This window comes from Cyclopterus lumpus, chromosome 25 (assembly GCF_009769545.1).
Source record: "Cyclopterus lumpus isolate fCycLum1 chromosome 25, fCycLum1.pri, whole genome shotgun sequence".
In the NCBI taxonomy this organism is placed as follows: Eukaryota; Metazoa; Chordata; class Actinopteri; order Perciformes; family Cyclopteridae; genus Cyclopterus; species Cyclopterus lumpus.
Window position 1 is genome coordinate 11,530,024 of NC_046990.1, and position 21,988 is coordinate 11,552,011.

General features: G+C 47.8%; 1 protein-coding gene across 1 annotated transcript in view; it reads left to right on the forward strand.

Annotated features, from left to right (window-relative positions):
- The window catches only part of syngap1b (synaptic Ras GTPase activating protein 1b), a 108,576-nt gene that overhangs the window by 54,880 nt on the left and 31,708 nt on the right, over positions 1-21,988 (forward strand). Inside the window, exons 5-6 of the mRNA XM_034528793.1 lie at positions 16,767-16,858; positions 20,088-20,209. Of these exons, the coding sequence (XP_034384684.1) occupies positions 16,767-16,858; positions 20,088-20,209 (214 nt within the window). The remainder of the gene's footprint in view (positions 1-16,766; positions 16,859-20,087; positions 20,210-21,988) is intronic.

Genomic DNA, 21,988 nt, shown 5'->3' on the forward strand with positions numbered 1-21,988 from the left:
CATGACCTTTTAGTCCTTTTCTTCACTACTTTCCCCTCCAGTGCACCCCGTAAATACGTAATGTGTTTCTTCAGCCTGTAGCGCTTCCTCTCGTCCACCAGTTTGTTCAGCATGCCCACTGACCTGATGAACTTACTGGTGTCCCTAAAGTAATCGCTCACTTTAGCTGTTTTGTTAAAAGTTTCATCCAGAAACGAGTTTATTTCCTCTAGAGAGTAGAGATCAGTACTCTTCTTTGCACTGAAAGGTGCAGCGTCAGACCCAGAGTCAATCACCATATCACCTCTGCAGGACTCCTGGCTGTTAGGGACCCCCTGCTCTGCACCTGCACCCCCACGGAGGTCTTTCCCACTGGTGGAAGCCTCTTCCTCCATGTTCTCCAAGGCCTGAGAACTGATGCTCTCAGCAGCAGCAGTAACCTGCTGCTCCTCGGCTTGTTTCTGCTGCTCTTCCCGCAGCTGTGCGTCAGGGCCACCCCCCGCCGCTCTGCCAACACCGCAAACTGCCGCCGCTGCGCCGGTCTCCGCTCCGCCGGTCTCCGCTACGCCGGTCGCCGCTTCTCCAGTCTCCGCTCCGCCGGTCGCCGCTTCTCCAGTCTCCGCTCCGCCAGTCTCCATTTCGCCGGTCGCCGCTCCTCCAGTCTCTGCTTCGCCAGTCGCCGCTTCGCCAGTCTCTGCTTCGCCAGTCGCCGCTTCGCCGGTCGCCGCTCCTCCAGTCTCTGCTTCGCCAGTCTCTGCTTCGCCGGTCGCCGCTTCGCCGGTCTCTGCTTCGCCAGTCGCCGCTTCGCCGGTCGCCGCTCTACCAGTCGTAGTTTCGCCGGTCGCCGCTCTGCCAGTCGCCGTTTCGCCGGTCGCCGCTCCTCCAGTCGTAGTTTCGCCGGTCGCCGCTCTACCAGTCGTAGTTTCGCCGGTCGCCGCTCTGCCAGTCGCCGTTTCGCCGGTCGCCGCTCCCTCGCCGGCCGCCGCGGAGCCGGCCTGCTTTCTGCGTGGACACGCAAACCGCTTGTGGCCCATGTCTCCACACTCGAAGCAGCGGAGCTGCCCCGAGCTGGCGTACAGCATGTAGGCGCCGTCCCCGTGCTTCACCCTGAAGGACACCTCCAGGCTCTGTGCAGGTGAGTCCAGGAACATGAGCACCTGCCGCCTCAGAGACTGGACGTGCCTCAGTTTGGGGTCTTTACAGCCCAAACTCACCGTCTTTAGACCGCTGGCGAATTTGCCAAACCTCCGGAGCTCATTTAGAATCGCTTCACTTGAGATAAACGGCGGAACACCGGACACGGTGATCCGCGTGGAGGGCGCTGACATCGGGGACACCTGCACGTAGGCGTCCCTGATGAACACGCCGCTCTCGATCAGCTGGTACACGTGCGTCTCCTCCTTTAGGAACACGACCACCGCCCGGTTCATACGGGACGCGAAGGACAGGTTGTCATGGCCGACCTGCTCCCCGACAGCCAGCAGCACCTCCTCCACGGTAACGCCGCTATCCGGCGGCATGATCCTCACGCCCTGCCGGAGCGACGGAGGCGGCGCCCCGGAGGACGCCATTCCTCCGAGAGCACCTCGATCAACCTCCGATCCCTCGAACACAAAGTCAGGTGAACAGTTGTCGATTCACCTGGTCAGCACGCGAGGTTCACCTGGTAGAACCAGGGACACTATCCACCTACTGGTTCAAACAACCCGCCACTCGCATATCCTCCACCACGCTCACACTCACCACGCTCACACTCACCGGAACCGGAAAGAGAGGAGAGGAGAGATCAAGAGAGGAGAACGAGAGAGGAGAACGTGAGAGGAGAACGTGAGAGGAGAACGTGAGAGGAGAACGAGAGAGGAGAACGAGAGAGGAGAACGAGAGAGGAGAACGTGAGAGGAGAACGTGAGAGGAGAACGAGAGAGGAGAACGTGAGAGGAGAACGTGAGAGGAGAACGAGAGAGGAGAACGAGAGAGGAGAACGAGAGAGGAGAACGTGAGAGGAGAACGAGAGAGGAGAACGTGAGAGGAGAACGAGAGAGGAGAACGAGAGAGGAGAACGAGAGAGGAGAACGAGAGAGGAGAACGTGAGAGGAGAACGAGAGAGGAGAACGTGAGAGGAGAACGAGAGAGGAGAACGAGAGAGGAGAACGTGAGAGGAGAACCTGAGAGGAGAACGTGAGAGGAGAACGAGAGAGGAGAACGAGAGAGGAGAACGTGAGAGGAGAACGAGAGAGGAGAACGAGAGAGGAGAACGAGAGAGGAGAACGTGAGAGGAGAACGAGAGAGGAGGCTGCAGAGACTCACGTACATAGCAAGAAGAAGAAGAAGAAGAAGAAGAGGACAGAGGGAACAGGCGGAGGAGAGGAACAGATTACTACCATAGTACATCAGGCTTAGCTTCACATCCTTAATGGTAACCATGGAAATAATTATAGAGCAGACAGACAGTGTTGGAGAGGGAGTGAGAGCTACAGGAAGGGAGGTGGAGGGAAAGACAACAGGAGAGGAGGAGAGAAAGAAAACCGTGGGGGGTAAAGTAGCTGAATGTTGGAATCCCTCAACCCCGTCTCTGCAGCCTCTGGTGATTGGGGAGCAGCGGAGGCTGTCGAGTCAGCTGCAGATTCGAGTTGATTGCCTTTAAAGGGTATTAGAGTGTTTTCTTTCACCACACAGAGGCGGCGTGAGCTGAAGTGATCCCCTAACTATACACGGAGGTCATAGTATCTTCCTCCATGTTTATATCCCATGCCAGCCGTTGAGGGAATCTGGTGCAGGAACGGTACAGTGACATGAAACGACAGTTTAAAAGAAAGAAGGAGAAAAAAAGTTGCTTCAAACCCTCAGTTGTCATGGAAACTGATCTAATATACCCCGTACCCCTCTTGGAGTGCTGATTGTTTATCATTGCCGATGTCCCAATCAATGGCGGCGTCTTACTTGCACTCGATGTCACTCACATTGTCCGATGCGGCCTACGCAGAGCCCATAAGTACGTGGTAGGTTTACATAATTGGGTGTTTTGCCTGGCTGGTTATCGTATGGATTTCTGAGCAGTGTTTCTCTATTTCCACGGAGCGGCTCGTGGGAAATAAGCAGGGATCATGAAGGCTCGGGCGTAGAAATTAGCATTCTAATTTTTAACTATGATTGGTCATGATGTGTGTGTGTGTGTGTGTGTGTGTGTGCGTGCGCCCGTTGCATGTGCAGGTGGTATGCTCTGGGCTTTTTGGATGTATATTGTGGGAGTAATGACACACTTGCATGCTTCCCACACACCCCCTCTCTCGCAGCGCTGAACTTCACACTGTTATGTGTGTGTGTGTGTGTGTGTGTGTGTGTGTGTGTTGAAAGGTGAAAGGAAAACAGAGGCAAAAAAGGAAGCGAGGAAGAATGAGAGAAAGAGGGAAGAGAGGAAGTGATGAGGGCTTCGTGCAAGGCTTGAAAATCACTCCATCCCAGCAGGAATCCAGCCAGCCCAACCCCCTTCAGTCCAATCTCTCTCTCTCTTCCGTACACTGGAAAGAGAGAGAGAGAGAGAGAGAGAGAGAGAGAGAGAGAGAGAGAGAGAGAGAGAGACTGAAGTGCAGGGCATCAGTGCGCTGCTGCTCCCCCCCTGAACTGCACTGCCGTCCACCTGTGCAGGATTACCTCCGTCCGGCAGCAGCAGGACTCTCCTCCCCGTCCATCGCTCTCCAGGCGGATTACTTGAGGACGAGCCGCCGTTTGGTGGGAAGGAAGACGGAGGACTTCGTTCCCATTAACGCCTCGCATGTTGGTTCTTCTTGTGCACGCGTTTAGCCATTGCAGGTTTTATTTAATTAATTAATTAGACTTTATTCTGTGGTCGCTCGGCCGCTCCACTGGCTCCGGTCGGGTTTTTTTTTCTCGCCACAGCGCTGTGTGGTTGCTGGTGCTCGTCCACGATACCTCCGCCGTATCGGGAATTAAAGCTTCTAATTGCCCCTTGCTGCTCGCCGGCTGCCCCGTTGGAGGGTCCGATCGGGGCGGAGAGGCGCAGCACAGAGAGCGGAGCGCGGCGCACATCCAGCGAGGCGGACCTATTGCGCACCGCGCCGCTCCTTCACGCGCACATGGTCAGATATACGCACGCTCGCACGCACGTGCACACACACGAATGCACATCCAGATACGCAGCTCCCCCCCCCCCTCCTCCTCGGGGTGCATGCGTTAGCTTTCGATCGCAACTAAGCGCCGGAGTTTTCTTCTGAGCCCGGAGCTGCAGCGCGTGAGCCTCCCACCCACCCGGCCATCTGCGGAAAGTTCGTTTTTTGACATGCACAAGACGGACACCCGCTAAGGAGACCAGCGCAGACACATTCCCATCTAAAAGATGAGAGAAATTGGCCTCAGCGGATCTTCCGTCGGTCACCGGAGTTGCGAGTGCAGGGTCCGCGCGGAGGGCACCGGGGAGAGAGGACAAGGAGAGGCCGGGCAGGAGGAGCTCTCAGCCGGACTGCCCGCCGCGGAACAGCCGCTGCTGCCGGTGCTCGAGAAGCAGGCTGCTGCTGCCGGGTGGAGGCGGGGGGAGGATGAACAGTGCCTCGGTGTGAAATGATAACGCTCAGCTGGCGTTGGGAGTGTTTGTTTCTCTCTAATTAGTCCGAGGATGCGAGATAACGAACAGTGGCCTACTTAATAACTGCCATCCGTACTCTCATCATCGTGGCACTTTTGGGTCAGCTCAAAGGAAGAATTCAGCACTTTGGAGAAGTAAAGGCCTCCAGGAAGGACGTGCTCCCACCTCCAGGCCGACTCCACTTTAACGTTGTGCAATGATGACTTTTTATTGATAGTGTTTGTAGTTGATAAGATGAATAATACTCCTAGAATGGTTATATAGAGACTTCTAGTGTGTCTGTGGTGCTCAGTAGTGAGTTTATGGTCACCATATTGCACTTGATGGTATTTTCTATCTCTTAAATATTACTTGGCTATAATATTTATTTAATATATTATATATATATAGTTTATAGTTTTCTGTGATATTTGTATAGTATTGTACTTTAGATTGACTATAAGACCACTTTTTCTATTACACCGTACAGATTCACTTTAAGGATAAATCCCTTAAAGGAGCCCTGTTTCCAGGTGCCTTGGTAGTGGAGACGAGCGGTTTATCATTTATTCACATACCTATTTGTCTATAAAATATTTCGAGATCATGGATTGATTTAAGGTCAGTTGATTCCTTTTTCTTCTCCGTGGCTTTTCGAGCAATACGTCTCTGCCTGGAACTCGAACCCGGCCTTAAACCCCTCCAGAGGACGGCCGCCTGCCTCACGCGCAGTCAGACAAACGCATGCGTGTCATGACACTTGTTGGCAGGTGCCGTTTGCAGATACGCCGACACGCTCAGTTATTTGTAGACGTCAGTATCACTGTGTGCTTTTGGAGTATCGATTCAGAACTCGCTGGAATGTAAACGACAACTACGGAGCTGCTGCAGATTCAAAGCGACACTTGGTGGAATACGGGCGGAAGTCAGTGGATGCATCTCCGGTCTTAGCTGGCCTCAGCTGACTGCGGGGTCACATAGACCGGAAACCCAGAGACTTTGTCTAGAAGTGTGGACACAAAGCACAACAAGACCCCCCACCTGATCTAGGTAGGACATGTTTGTCTTCTCCCCTCTCTCAAATTCACCTGAATCCAACTAATGACATCACCTGACAGAGACACCTCATTACAGAAATACACATCATTGTGTTTGTGTGACAGGATTGAACACTATGCTAATGTTGAGTGTGTGTGAGCGCCTTTTCACTCATATTTTACCAGACGGCGTCCCGATTTTACTGCCACGATATCTTATTCTGCGTTTCACTCTTCGCGTTACTTTTAAATACGACATGAAAAGAGCCCAACGCGTACAGCTCCAAGCAAACGGCTAATCTTCACCTCGTTTGCACCCGTCGCCAGTGCGACGACGTCACTTCTGCTCAAGAGCACCATCAGTCCACCGCGTACCATCTGCTGGTTCCTCACGCGCAACGTGATGTCCGAGCAGTAGAACTCTGCATAACACGGTATTCATGTAGGTCCTTCAACGCCGGATGGCTCAATCCACTTAAAACAAACTCTCTAAAAGATACAGAAATCCAACACCTGTTACGTGACACAGCTGGCGAGATGCAGGACGGTTTGGTCTTCAGGGTTCACGTGTCTGTTGGCTCCTGATGTGTCTTTGCGGTCGACTGTAAAAAGCACATGTACAGTAAAGAATGCACTAGGACGAGCATTAGCTCGGGGAAACCAGAGCACACTGCGCTCTCTTCTCTTTGCTCTAAAACAACAAAACAAATGGTTCCCAACCTGAAACACAAGCTCGATCCAAAATTAGAGCTTTCATTGCTGGCGTTGAAGCCGCAGTAGGTGCATTTTGCAGAGAAGCAGAGAGAGAGAGAGAGACGCTCGCTCGCTCGCTCGCTCTCCCATCACATCCCAGGGAGGCAAAAGCAATCGACAGGCAGTTGATTGACAGCTCAGAATGAAGCTCTGCTGCTCTAAAGTTTAGCTCAGACGCCTCAGGCGCCACATTAACTCCTACAGCAAATGGCACAATCAGTATTAGCAACATTCTAAAAATTATAATTTTTTTTTTCTCTGAACCCGACGCGAGAATTGCTTTTTTTTTCTCCCCCGATTCAACCAAAAATGTCAACTTATAAAAATGCACCTGTCTACCGGCTGTGGCCAGATTGTGAAATTCAAAACCCATTTTGCGAGGACACAAAGGATTGTCCACAATTCTGATTGTTGGCCAACTCGGCTCCGACTGCTCGTGTCGAGTAGAGAAACTTGTGATCGCTGCTGGCTGCTACTTCCTTCTCACTCTGTGTCACAGTAAGAGATGTGTAACAGCCCCCCGTCATTTCACTGCACACTTGAGTATTATTGTATGTTCGGTACTTGCAGCTGTTGTGTAACGTTCACTCTGGCGATGATGTAACAATGATTTTATTCCCTATTTCAGACCATGTCTTACGTTGCATTTTCTACATTCGTAGAGCTGAAAATATGAGTTCATCAACAGAAGGTTGGTTATCATTGAAAGGGAGTTGAAGAAAGGTCATAATTCAGCAGAGGACTCTTGGTCCCTCAGCACCCTCATCTGTGCTCTCGATGCTCCTCTAGCTTCAGGAAAGGCGGGTCAGTTTCCTCTCGTGACGTCTCTTTTCAAAATAAACTTCCAACATAGCTTTACTTAGTTTTTATAGGTTTACTCACACAATCAAACCGACCTGGTGAGGTTTAGGGGAAAGGGTGTGGTTGAGGTAGAATTAAGTATGTTTCTTATGTGCAATAACTACGCTTGTTACGTTAACTGGCGTTCACAAAACAGAAGTATAGTAAAATAACTCCTTGCTTTTGCTCGTGCACGTTTGACCTCGGGATCTTTGTATTTATTCGCGCTCGCTGTGCAGAGGAATTCATGCTTCGTCAGGTCTGTCCGGCAAGATTTATTTAAATGCTTGTTTCTCGACGGGAGTTGAGATCATTGCAGGCTACGCCAACAGAGTAGCTGCTTCCTTCCCCCTCGACCTCAGTGATGACAGGAGGAGAATGTGTCTTTCGCTTTGTGTCTATTCACCTTATTTGTATTTCCATTGAAAGGTAAAGAAAGGTTTCAGTGTACACACACACCATGACAGAGGTCTCCGGGTCAGAGTCCTGTGTTTGTCTCGTCATACCACTTCTGTGGCTCTGAGTGTTTAATAATGATTGAAGTTCATTGAAAGCCTGGTCCCATACAGACGCTAGAGGAGGCCTCGGTGCACTGGCGGCGCTATCCGACGGGTTGGGAATGATAACGGGTTGCCGACGCCGCGTTCGAGCTAGCCTTTTATTTGGTTTTGTCCATGTCCATAAAAAGAATCGGCACCACTTTGTACTGATGTATTTGTTGAGCCGTAACCTTTCTGTGATGGGCTGTAAACGTCTGCTGTCTTGACGGACAGGTCTGAGGAAGGAGACCTTCAACTCGGCCCTCTTATGTCGAGCCACGATGTTTATCTCTCGATGGTGAAGGGCTTGTGCAATTTGAGGTTCGTTAAAGGCCACTAAAGATAGAAATGTTGGATAATAAAACCAGAAATACAGAGTACGCCGCATACTGTTGAGAAAAGGCTCTGCTTTCGTTAGATTGAGGTTGTCTCACTTCTGGAACAGAACCTGGTTCTGGTTTCACGTCGGCTCTCCCTTAGTCATGCCCAAAAGGATCCTGGATCCTACGTTTCCCATACGACTCCATAGCGTCTTTCATTAGACGCGCTCTGCCTGCTTAACACCCACATCTTTCAAGCTCCACGCCTCCGGTTTCCAACACAGGCTCTCTGTTGAAAATGTGAAGCCACGAGCAGAAATGGAAGGTTTTATTCTTCAAGCCTCAGAAAGAGTAAACTAACCTTTGGTTAGAGAGCGCCTGCCATTTAATAATGGAATATGCATTTTCAGCTTCTAAAATATGAGGATTTGTAGGATACTTTGGGCATTCTATAAAGATGATTCACCGGAATGAATAAATATTAGATGCCGCTGTACTTTTATACATCACCATCAAAAGTCCTTCTTCTGCAAATTGACCGGCACACCGTTAACCGGCGGACTCTATAAATAACGTGCATCATTCAAGGAAAAACAGCGAATCTGTCTGCACACTGTCCATTAACAGTGTTCTTCAGCAGCTGAGCGGCCTTTGATAGCGAGGTCAAGGCCGGCTGAGAGACGCTGCGGCCGCATGAAGCGCCTCTCAATCAGCTCTGAGCCCGAGCTTCCCTCGGTCACACCGGCCTGTGCAGCCACTGCAGAGCTGCAGCCTCTTGCACCGCCGCGCTGTACCTGCTGGGCTCTGACGACAGCGGTTATACGTTGCATTATGTAATGAGAGGAGCACACAGGAGAGACGCTGCTTGGCTTCTGCAGTCACGGTTCAGGGATCAAAAGCAAACAGGGAGCCGACCAGCGCTCCATCATAACAAGGCAAACACACAAAAAGCCCGGAGCATTTGTAGCGCTATTAAGACACCCACTCCCACTCCCGGCTCCATCTCTCACTCCATCCCTCTCTCCATTCAACTCCCCCTTCCTCAGTGCAACTCCCACTCGCCCTCCCTCGCTGAGTACCGCTCCCCCAGATGCATTTCCTCCATTTCACTCTCATCCTTTTTTCTCTCTCTCTCTTTCTGTTGTCCTGTCTTCACTGCATACAGCCTTGCTCTCGCGCTGTCCCTCCTACTCCTACACGAACACTTACCCCCCCCCCCCCCCCCACACACACACACACACACACACACACACACACACACACACACTCACTCTGTGCTCCTCTTTCTGTTTTTTTAACCAATCTCTTACTCATGTATGTCTACATCCCTCCCTCCCACTCTTTTAACTCTGTCTCTCTCTCTCGGTTCTCTCAGAGGGTCTAAGCTGGAAGCGATTGCCACCCACACATTCCCTCTTCAGCTTTCAGCTTGACATCAGATTTACATTCAAAATGAGCGAGCGCAGAGTTTCACATGTTGGCCAGCACACGGCTGCACACGGCGACCTGTGAACACGCCGAGCGGTCGCACGCACACGCGAACACACGTGTGCGTTTTGACATGCAAGGTGTGCGTCCGTGATCTTTTATCGCTGCAATAATCAGTTTGACAGAAAAGCAATCGACAACCATGTTGATGCTCTGTTCATCATTTATCACGCACAAATTAAAAAACATAGGTGCAGCTTCTGAATTGAATTCTTTAAACAAATGTTTGCGTTATTATAAATTGAATTTTTTCAATTACTGGATGTGAATTTGTGACCAAATGTCAAGGTGCTTAATTGAAGAGATTTAATATAGCAGCGAACACCTATTTTCCATGTAAAGACACGGTGGAGCGATGTCTACCTGAGCAGAGATGGAAGTCCTTCTCTTTGTTACAGCTAACAACGCCTTCTCTGCCCCACGTGTCCTCGTGGAACCGCATCCCCCTCAGGTGAACGCTGCTAGCTAGCCGCTGGCTCTGCTAGCCGCTGGCTCTGCTAGCCGCTGGCTCTGCTAGCCGCTGGCTCTGCTCTGCTAGCCGCTGGCTCTGCTCTGCTAGCCGCTGGCTCTGCTAGCCGCTGGCTCTGCTAGCCGCTGGCTCTGCTAGCCGCTGGCTCTGCTAGCCGCTGGCTCTGCTAGCCGCTGGCTCTGCTCTGCTAGCCGCTGGCTCTGCTCTGCTAGCCGCTGGCTCTGCTCTGCTAGCCGCTGGCTCTGCTAGCCGCTGGCTCTGCTAGCCGCTGGCTCTGCTAGCCGCTGGCTCAGCCATTTTAGCACCTTTTTAATGAAATGCTTTACCTTAAATAAGGAGCTGCAAGTGTCAAACTGGTAGAATAGATATTCACACACTTAAATCCATGTATGCTCTGATGAAGGTTCTTCAGGCCCAAAGCTAAAAAGAAAGTGAATATTTAAGCGTGCAAATATCTATTCTACCAGCACCTTTCATCAAAGAAATGGAAAGATAATAATTACATTTATATAATAAATATTGAAAATACTTGATCATTCAACACTGATCCTTTGTGTGTTTCTCATCTGACTTTCAGAACCCATTTATATCTGTGATTAAAGAAATAGTTTGACATTTTGGTAAATACGCGTATTCACTTTTGCTATGAGGGGATCAATACCATTCTCATTTCCGTACAATAATTACTGAGCTGAAAAAGGGAGGCCATTAAATCAGCATGAAATGGGTTCAGTCAGTTCAATAAACACGTTTGAAGCTAAAGTAATTCAAACACATGTCATGTTGTGCACACACACGTCCTGAATACAGGTGGTTTAAGAGTGAGTTACAACAGTTCATCCACCCAGCACTTTTTATTTATTTTTTTATTCAAGAAATTGTTTCAGCAAGTTTTTAATGCTAAGCTTATTGTCTCCCGTCTCCCTATTCATACAAATCATATGCATTGGGAAAAAAATAAATTTCAGGCTGGGAACCTGTGCACTTGTCACATATACCATGAGTTATTGAGCAGCTAAATAAAAGAGACAAGCAGCTACCTGCAGCGACCTGCAGCGACCTGCAGCGACCTGCAGCGACCTGCAGCGACCTGTAGCGACCTGCAGCGACCTGCAGCGACCTGCAGCTACCTGCAGCGACCTGCAGCGACCTGCAGCGACCTGCAGCGACCTGCAGCTACCTGTAGCGACCTGCAGCTACCTGTAGCGACCTGCAGTGACCTGCAGCGACCTGCAGCGACCTGCAGCTACCTGCAGTGACCTGCAGCTACCTGCAGCTACCTGCAGCGTCCTGCAGCTACCTGCCGCTACCTGCAGCGTCCTGCAGTGACCTGCAGCTACCTGCAGCTACCTGCAGCGTCCTGCAGCTACCTGCAGTGATCTGCAGTGACCTGCAGCTACCTGCAGCGTCCTGCAGCTACCTGTAGCGACCTGCAGTGACCTGCAGCGACCTGCAGCTACCTGCAGTGACCTGCAGCTACCTGCAGCTACCTGCAGCGTCCTGCAGCTACCTGCCGCTACCTGCAGCGTCCTGCAGTGACCTGCAGCTACCTGCAGCTACCTGCAGCGTCCTGCAGCTACCTGCAGTGACCTGCAGCGACCTGCCGCGACCTGCAGCGACCTGCAGCGACCTGCCGCGACCTGCAGCGACCTGCAGCGACCTGCAGCGACCTGCAGCGACCTGCTCTCCAGTCGGCTTTTCAAGACTTTCGAGCTTCATCTCTGGACGAGGCATTGCCATGGCGACGGAATACAGAGCCCGGGTTGGGATCTGAAAGAGAGTGATGAATAGATTTAAATGGAGAGATCCACATTTTTCGTTCCAGGCCGATGCTTTTGTTTAACTCTGTAATAAACCATTAAAGTGCGAGAGCAGGGGTTGAAAAAGACAATGGCCGTGCCGTTTCTCTCCGTTTTTAATTTATCACGCTGCCCAATACCCCAACGCTAACTCCAGCCATCTCCCATCTTCCCATTACCATAACGACGGTGGTTCAGATGATTTATTCACTGATTCTGAATGAGTCCTGTAACACGTGCTGCCACCCACATTTCTCCACTGTGTGCATGTTAAGTGTAAAAAGGGGCATGCACGGTGTGTTATGTTGGTGCAAAGTGAAGAGGACCATTTTCCCAAACGAGAAATCTGCTCTACCAAATGATAGATAATGCAGCATGTGGAGTCGATCCAGGTGCATGTTAAAACATATATAGGAGGTACACAAATCCATGCAAGTGCTTTATTCTGGGTTCAAAAGTCTCTGTCTTGACTCTATAAAAGAAGAAGGCAGTATTATTTAAAATGGCTGTAGCCTGTAGCAAACCCCTTGATGGTGGTATTGAAGCAAATTCCTTTCTGAAGTTTATCTCATAGCTGGAGAAGAGAACACGTCAGCAGGTGTTACGATCAGAGAAGATTCAACATGTTTGGGACAAAGCACACATGGAGTCTAATAGGATATGAGTTCAGAAAGAAGCTGAAGTTATTGGACGGGTGAGCGTATCGGAGGATCTGTGATAGTTAGGATTCAATCAAATACTCTTGACTCCACTCTTAAAGATACAAATCTAATTTGCCAGTGCAGTTGTAAACACTGGAACTAAAACCTTGATTTTAGCTAAACAATCAAAGGTCCACTTTAGGAGCTCTCAATCATATCTCAAGGTATTCAACATTAATCCTTTATGGTTTCAAGAGGTACATAAACAGATAAATAGATAATGATTGATTAGAGAATCATTTTTAATGACATCAATGCATATTGCTCTGCCTGCCTACAATTTATATTAATAACCTTTGTATATATAACTTTTTATTGTATAAAATATATATATATATATATATGTACATGTAACCTCATGGCACATTCTGGCTAACAATAATATTGACTAACGTGCACTTTCCCTATTAAATACAGATAAAAAAGCAATAAATGAATAAATAATATGCTTTGACGTTACTTTTATAATTCAATGTGTACCCAGCACAGCTATACAGATATAGTAACTGCACTCTTTCATTGCCTGTTTGCTGTTACACAACAGTTAACGAGGGAGCGTTTAACCTCTCACACTTATCTGCACATTGCTCTCAGTGAGACGTGTCTTTGAATTATGGTCATGATTTATATGTAAGGCAGTAATCTGCCCTCTGTGGCAAGAGGAAGGATTTCTATGGTCTATTCAGATCTCCACCGCTGTAAATTATTACGGTCAAATCTGAATAAAAGCCAACAGTGCGTTCTCACCAGGAAAGTCTATATCATTTTTTATTTTTTGGGTGGTCAAACTGCATTTATATCCCAACACTTGCTTTTGAGTCTCTTTGGAGATTAAGTGAGTAAAAGCTTTCATGGCTCTGGGGATTCTTGCTCAGCGATTTATGAACGAAATATAATGTGAAGACAAACTGCTGCATAACCAAAATGCTTCGTAAGATATGTTTATCACTTGTGAATATAGTTTTGTTTCGCTGGTTACGGATCACTTGATAATTTAACTACGCACCGTACATTTCTTGTCCTTGAAGGCAACAACATGTATTTATCTGCCTGTTTAGGTCGAATATTGTGACGCCTGCTTCGAGCTCACGATTATACTGATGTTTTTCAACGATTTATGAGAAATGTATTAAGCACAGCGGCCAAATACCACGACAGTTCAGAACTGAACTGCTACAGCTCATCTGTGACAACACGAGAAGGTTAAAACATAGAAAAGTGGGTATTTTCTTCCGGTACTTTTGGAAGGAAAACAACAACAGCTGGTCGGTTTCCAACAGGAATCCAGAGCTCCATGAAAGCCTCCGTTGGAGGATGTAATGAAGCACGTGCTCTCTCTGAATCTCATGACTTCAAATGGGCACCAAAAGGAGGTTTTTTTTTGTAGCACACCGACTCGTAGACTGCTTGTTTTTTTATGATCTCATTGTCTATATCTAAAACCAACAGAAACGGCCAAAAGCTTCAGTGATGCCAGTTGAGTCCTAAGTCACAATCTGCTCCTCCAGGAGAATCTAATTAGTTTGGGAAACAATATATTCTGAAGTGGTTCTTGGTGTCACGGTTCTGATGATGATGGAATAACCCCCGGGCGTACAGGGCAGCACCCGTATTAATTGCTGTTAATTAACACTTCTTGTAACAAACGCCTAAGAAACTGTGAGTACTACCGTGACATCGGGAATATTTAGAGAAAGGTCACGAGGTTCATCTGGAGAATAAAAGAATTCAGTAATCAGTGAATTCTCCTAAATACCAGAAACTGAACAATATAATTGTCTGTCATTTTGTGTCAATCTTCTTAAAAGTTTAGATTTTCTTTTTTTACAATTTCAAAAGAACTTAATTTCGATACAATTACCGTCAAGTGTTAGAAGTGCTCTTGACACCTTGTAATGGAGCCCCCCCCCCCCAGATGTCATTCAACAGACTCCACCGGACAGAGTTTGAGTCGGTAGCTTTGAAGGCAGACAGACAGGCAGGCAGGCAGGCAGACAGACGGGCAGACAGACAGACAGACAGGCAGACAGGCAGGCAGGCAGGCAGGCAGGCAGACAGACAGACAGGCAGACAAGCAGGCAGACAGGCAGGCAGACAGGCAGGCAGACAGGCAGACGGGCAGACGGGCAGACAGACAGACAGGCAGACGGGCAGGCAGACAGGCAGACGGGCAGACAGACAGACAGACAGGCAGGCAGACAGGCAGACGGGCAGACAGACAGACAGGCAGGCAGGCAGGCAGGCAGGCAGACAGGCAGGCAGGCAGACAGGCAGACAAGCAGGCAGACAGACAGACAGACAGACAGGCAGGCAGGCAGGCAGGCAGACAGGCAGGCAGACAGGCAGGCAGACAGACAGACAGGCAGACAAGCAGGCAGACGGGCAGACAGACAGACAGACGGGCAGGCAGACAGGCAGACGGGCAGACAGGCAGGCAGGCAGACAGGCAGGCAGACAGGCAGGCAGACAGGCAGACAAGCAGGCAGACAGGCAGACAGGCAGGCAGACAGGCAGACAAGCAGACAGACAAGCAGACAGACAGACAGACAGACAGACAGGCAGGCAGACAAGCAGACATACAGGCAGGCAGACAAACAGATTGCCATTTGGATGGATAAATGAAAGAGAGTGAAAGGAGAGGGGCGACGTGGATGAAAGAAATACAGATGACGGTAATGTGGAGAAAATGGAAGGTTCTAGATGCCACACATATTTGAACGGGGAGGGAGAAAGAGGACGGTGTGAGAAGAGGAGAGTGAGAGAGAGAGTGAGAGTGAGAGAGAGAGGAGAGAGAGAGAGAGAGAGAAGAGAGAGGAGAGAGAGAGAGTGAGAGAGGAGAGAGAGAGATCAGGGGTTGAAGAAAGGTAGAGGGATAAATGCACTATTTGGATTATGTAAAATAGCTGCGTGGGAGAAATGAGGTGTGTGTGTGTGTGTGTGTGTGTGTGTGTGTGTGTGTGTGTGTGTGTGTGTGTGTGTGTGTGTGTGTGCGTGCGTGTGTGTGTCTCTGAGTATTCGTCTGACTGAGGCTGAGAGCAAAGCAAAAAGCAGAGCGAGACAACATGACAAGATGTGTGAGATGTAGAAATAGACACGAATTAGGAACAAACGAGCCAACGTGTAACTTAAAGTTTGAACGACGTCGAACAGGAAACAACGAGAACAGAAACGTGACGCGGGCTTCGATATCGCCCGATGAGAGTCGACTCCTCTGAGCGGTGGTCAGCCTGGCTTCACCAGACGGGGGCATTGTTCTCGTCTTTTTCCACGAGACGTTCATGATCCCCAGAGGATGACTTGAGTGTTTTTCACTGCGCTCTACCTCCAGGTCAAAACTGAATCGTATCCAGTGAAATCCACCAGATGGTAGCACTCGGTGTTGCACAGATGGACGAGCGATGAATCCCAAAAGATTGAATTTCCCTCTCGCGCCGCCATGAAGCCCACGTAGACGTATTGGCATGAAACGTATCTTCAGGATTGTGTATGTAGATCATCAACGTCTCCTCCCTGCTTTGCAGCCGATGGCCATAGGAAGGATGATTTAAATGTTCTATATTTGAACCTCGGAGCATTGCTTCCACGCGGCTCTTAAAATGGTGGTCCAGGTAGCAGCGTTTACTTTTAAGTGTCTCAAAAGTCACCACGGGGACGTGGAGGACGCCGTCAGTATATGCATCTATTCCAACATTCGCTGGTTTCTGACTTGATCAGGCCGGCCTCCTGAGCTCTCTAACTACATGTGCACTCTCTCCGTCATCCATCAAGCGGAGGACAGCAGTTTATTCCCTTGCCGGCCAACGCAGTGCATCAGTCACCGACGGAAGTCAACGAGTGCTTTGTTTGTGTAATGCTCGCTCCTCTCTCGCCGTGCATCTCCCTTCAACGTGCAGACGGTTGACATTCGTCCCATCTGACGCCCCGTTTGAGTTCTACAGAATGTGTGCAGCAGTGAACGCAGCTGCTGAACGTGTGTGAACCAGCATGTTTTTTTGTATTTCTGCCTCGCTCACCTTTGACCTCTATCTCGCGCTCACGTTCTCTCCTGCCCTCGTCCATTCCTTCAGGCAGACTGTCGGCTCCCTTGTAGCTGTTTATTTCCACGATGGCCCCCGTCTTTCTCTCCCCGCATCCTCTCGCTCTACCTGTGTCTCGGCAAAGCAATCCCCCCCCTGTCTTCGTTCTACCTTTGGATGTTTCCGTTCCCCCGATGTGGATTAGAGTCTCACCTGTCCACCTTTTCTCGTTCTCTGTCCTCTTAGATCATCGCGCCCGGCGGAAGAGCATAGCCACTGGGAAGCAGCCCAGCATGGAGGTCCCTCCCACTGCCCCAATTCAACCCTTCCGACAATCCGTGAGTAACCCCCCCTGTGCCCGGCCCCGCTCGCTGCCTCCGACCCTCTCGCTGTCCCTCCTCCCTCCTCAAGCCGCTGGCCCGCCGCACACCTGTGGCCGCCGGGCCAGCGGCACCCCGCCTCACCCTTTCCCCCTCTCCCTGGCTGTCTCTCCCTCCTTTGCCTTGTGCCAGCAGCCAAAGGGCTCTAGGAAAGGGCCCGGCACGCCCCCCATGCCCCTCTCCTCCTCCCCCTCCCTTTACTTCACCCTGCCCCACTCGCCTGCTGCCTCCTCCTCCTCCTCCTCCCCCTTCTCGTACTGGGGCGGAGACTGGAGGGCTGCCGGGTTGAGTCCAGTGGCAGGAGGAACGTTTATTGCACCGCTTCCCCCTGTTGAGGTATGTGACACAAACACGGCTGAGGAGGAGACGCCGGCTTCAGCATTTAGGAAGCCCGTAGCATGGAAACATCTTCTCAAGTTCATTTTATGTATTGAGGATACAGTCTCTCTCTGAAGCCTGTTTGAACTCATATTTACAGAATAATTGGAGCGGCCATACCAGTGTGTTTGCATGTTGCAAATGATTTGTTCTTCAGTTCCAGGCGGCCATTGGTCTTCATGTCCCAATACTTCACAAATCAATTAGCGGACTATAATCTGCATTAATGTTTGTCAAAGTTACCTAATCGGTGTGTGGTAACGCCGTTAAAGTGCACATCGATTTAAAAATCCTGCACTGCATTTTGTTGTTGTTGTAGAATTCAACATCAAATAATTTAACTGCATAAATATGCAAGAGAGGAGCCTCCCGGACACAAAATGACTTTAAAAATCCAATTAAGTGCAATCAGAAGCAAACCAGTGATAACACAATGATAGGCGATAGAGGTAAAACAAATCAATAAAAGACTGACATTAATCATGTTGCCTATTTATAGCTGATCATTATGCAGAAAAAAAGGAAAGAAGAAAGTGAATTATTTATTATTTGATGGTGTTTTATTTAGTTTATTTACTTCTTTTTTTTTTTACGTTTTTGTGCCCCGTATATATATATATTATATAATAAATATAATATATAAAAACACCTGGAACTGCAGAACATATTACAAATGGTTGACTGTGATCTGAATTAAATGGGACTAACTTGAATGGGTTAAAACATGCAAAACAGCAGGTATGATGTCAAGAAAAGTGAAGTAATATAAAAAAACGTTGTGTGCTTTTTTCATACCAAAGACGACGTGAGTGAAAGAGGGAGCGAGAAGGCACCAAAATAATCTGTTTATTGTTTTATTCATGGCAATAGAAACTCAATCACAAGCTATCAAACGTGCACATAAAAGGGCTTGAAGGATGGATCGCTGTCTTATTAGGTTGGTGCCAGTGTTCTTTGTTGCCCATCTCCTCTCCATCCGTTCTGCTGGTGTTTGCACACAGTCGCTGTAACTGGAGGTGGCAGCACTGGTTCCCAGGAAACTATTTGCTGCCCAAAAACAGACTTGACGATTACAGGAGCCAGAGAATCCATTTGAGCTGTGTGTCATTATTATTGCACAGTGGCGGAGATGATTGTTTTCATATCAATATTCCAGAGTATCTGATTGGACCGTCACAGTGGGAAGTTGGGATGCAGGACAAAGCTTTTTTGTTGTAAATCACCTGACATAAAATGCCCCAAAATCACATTGATTGGTGCATAATACCCATTTACTATTACTTTATAGCTAAATGTAGCCACACGTGTGTATCAGTGCACAGATTCATGAAAGTCCTTCATTGAAAATGTCACTTCAGTAAAAGTATGCAAGCAGCATTTTACTATATATATATATACATATACTATGTATTATAATATAATTATAACATAATACTCATATTGCAGAAAAAATCTCCCAAGTTTATTATTGTCATTATTCTTTAATCTGCAGATAATTAAATTTTATATTTATATTTTTAGTACCTAAATACATTTAAGTGACTCTGTGTATGCAAACATAGCCTGAAGATGAAGGCCTCCTTGTTTCCACTAATACGCCCCTTTATCGTGTTTTATTGCTTCTCCCTCTATCTCTGTACTGAATGCTTTTACTCTTTGAGACTTAAAGTGTCAGACGGAGCGGCTAATCAAATCAGATTTAGTCATGCAGGCCATTAGCTTGGACCCAGCAGATGGAGCCAAGTCTTTAGTCATATCCTCAAGACAGGCTTCAAAGCCATTTGACTCATGCCGGATGACAAGGTGTCATTACCCTCCAGTCCTTCTCCCACTCGGTAATGCTGTTATGCTATAGGTGTATAGATGATAGAGGGGCATAGGATGCACCTGAGAGCTGCAGAGATGAAGCTTCTTTCATGCGTTCTTTGAGCTCTAAAGTTACCTTTGCAGATTTCAGTTTAAAGCATGAAAACTCAACATTTACGTAACAAAGTCCTTGATTAGGTTTTAAAAGGCTCTCAGTGGGCCTGAAATGTCATCCGGGTGGGAAAGGTCACATCTTCTTAATGTAGCTGGGACACATTATCTTTGAATCTGAATTACTTATCATGACACAAAGTAAATCAACCTAATATGTGACTTGGTTCACTTGGTGCCCCTTTGAATGGACCAGTTTGAAGGACACTGTTGTAAGAACTGGTCCCGGTTGAAGCTGTGGTTCAAGGCCTCAGGATGGTCCCGCATGCCACGGGTCCATCCACACACCGCCAGATAAGTGTGACCCACGTCCGAAAAGTAAGAAAAATGTTTAAGACCGCTTTGAAGACGCATTCACTTGAACCCAAGCCACGTTCTGCCTCGTCACTTCCTGCTTCAATGTCTCCGATTGTGTTATTTGATCATGTAAGGAAGCTCACGTGGGACAAACTGGACCCGGAGAGTTCGACTTTGATCTGCTGAGCTTGTCGTTTGGACTGTGCGGCTCACCACTGCCCACCACAGGATCTGTTGCAACACTGCAGTTCCCTTGTGGACATGTGTGTGATTTCTCGTTGATAATAAATGTACCTTGTGCTCTTCCCCCGTCACGCATCACGTGTTTCATTTGTGTGTCTTTTGGTGTTACTTTAAATACATCTCACACAAACCCCTCTGGCGCCGTGGGAACCATTACCATCACGCGTTCAACAATCCTTCGATCGACTCGATCTTCTCCTACTTCTTCTTCTCTGCAACTGGGCACATCCTCCCCTCTCCTTCCTCCATCTGTTTGCCCCTGTTCGCTGTTCCCCTCCTCCACCCGCTCCAGAGTTTCCTCAGTAGAAGGTTGAAGGGCTCCATCAAGAGGGCTAAGAGTCAGCCCAAACTGGACCGAACCAGCAGTTTCCGCCACATGATCCTCCCCCGCTTCCGCAGTGCCGACCAGGACAGGTCAGTGAGTGAGCGTCTGGCTGCGTTGATGTGTTGATGTGTTGATGTGTTGATGTGTTGATGTGTTGATGCGTTGATGTGTTGATGTGTTGATGTGCAAACTCTGTGCAGTTGCATTTATGTATGAAATCAAATGTGTGTCCTCTTGCTCCCAGACTGTTTTGTGTACATGTGATGGCATCACAAGCTATTTACTTTCACCTCCTGACACAGTATGAAGCCTCCATCTGATTGGACGTTGGGATGGGGCTCAACACCAGTGGTGGACATTCAGAAGTGTGAACCAATTCATGAAGGAATAAAAGTTTTATTAGACAAGTGATGTAGAGGGGCTCAGAAAATACAAATTATGTATCTATCCATCCATCTATCTATCTATCTATCTATCTATCTATCTATCTATATATATATATATATATATATATATATATATATATATATATCTAACCATCTATCTATATATCCATATATCCATCTATCCATCTGTTCATATATCCATCTATCTATATATCCATCTATCCATCTATCCATCTGTTCATATATCCATCTATCTATATATCCATCTATCCATCTATCTATATATGTATCTATCTATCCATCTATCCATCTAACCATCTATCCATCTGTTCATCTATCCATCTATCTATCCATATATCCATCTATCCATCTGTTCATCTATCCATCTATCCATCTATCTATCCATCTATTCATCTATTCATCTATCCATCTGTTCATCTATCCATCTATCTATATATATATCCATCTATCCATCTATCAATCTATCTATATATCCATCTATCCATCTGTTCATCTATCCATCTATCCATCCATCTATTCATCTATTCATCTATCCATCTGTTCATCTATCCATCTATCCATTTATCTATCCATCTATTCATCTATCCATCTATCCATTTATCTATCCATCTCAACCTCTTTGTATTCATCTCTCTCTCCACCACTTCCTATCTATTTCTCTCTACCTCTTTACATCTACCTTTCTCAACCTCTCTCTATCTCTTTCTCAACCTCTCTCTATCTCTTTCTCTTGACCTCTTTCTATCTCTTTCTCTTGACCTCTTTCTAGCTCTTTCTCTTGACCTCTTTCTATCTCTTTCTCTTAACCTCGTTATATCTCTTTCTCTTGACCTCTTTCTATCTCTTTCTCTTAACCTCGTTATATCTCTTTCTCTTAACCTTTTTCTCTTGACCTCTTTCTCTCTTTCTCTTGACCTCTGTCTATCTCTTTCTCTTAACCTCTGTCTATCTCTTTCTCTTAACCTCTGTCTATCTCTTTCTCTCTACCTCTTTACATCTACCTTTCCCCACACTCTCTCTATCTCTTTCTCTCTACCTCTTTACATCTACCTTTCCCCACACTCTCTCTATCTCTATCTCTTTCTCTTGACCTCTCTATCTCTTTCTCTCTACCTCTTTACATCTACCTTTCCCCACACTCTCTCTATCTCTTTCTCTTGACCTCTCTCTATCTCTTTCTCTCTACCTCTTTACATCTACCTTTCTCAACCTCTTTCTATCTCTTTCTCTTAACCTCTATCCATCTCCATCCATCATGCTGTAAATCGTTGTTTATTTTACACTCTCTGTGTCACTCAATAAAAACACCCTTTCTGTTTCTCTGCCCGGCGATGACACAACATTCCTCTCTCTCCACGGCAACCAGCAGACAGCCATATGGCGTCTGTACAAACCATAATGAGTCAGTGGGAGATTTGCTTAATTATACCTCCTCTGTATCGTGCACATAGTTGGAAAGTT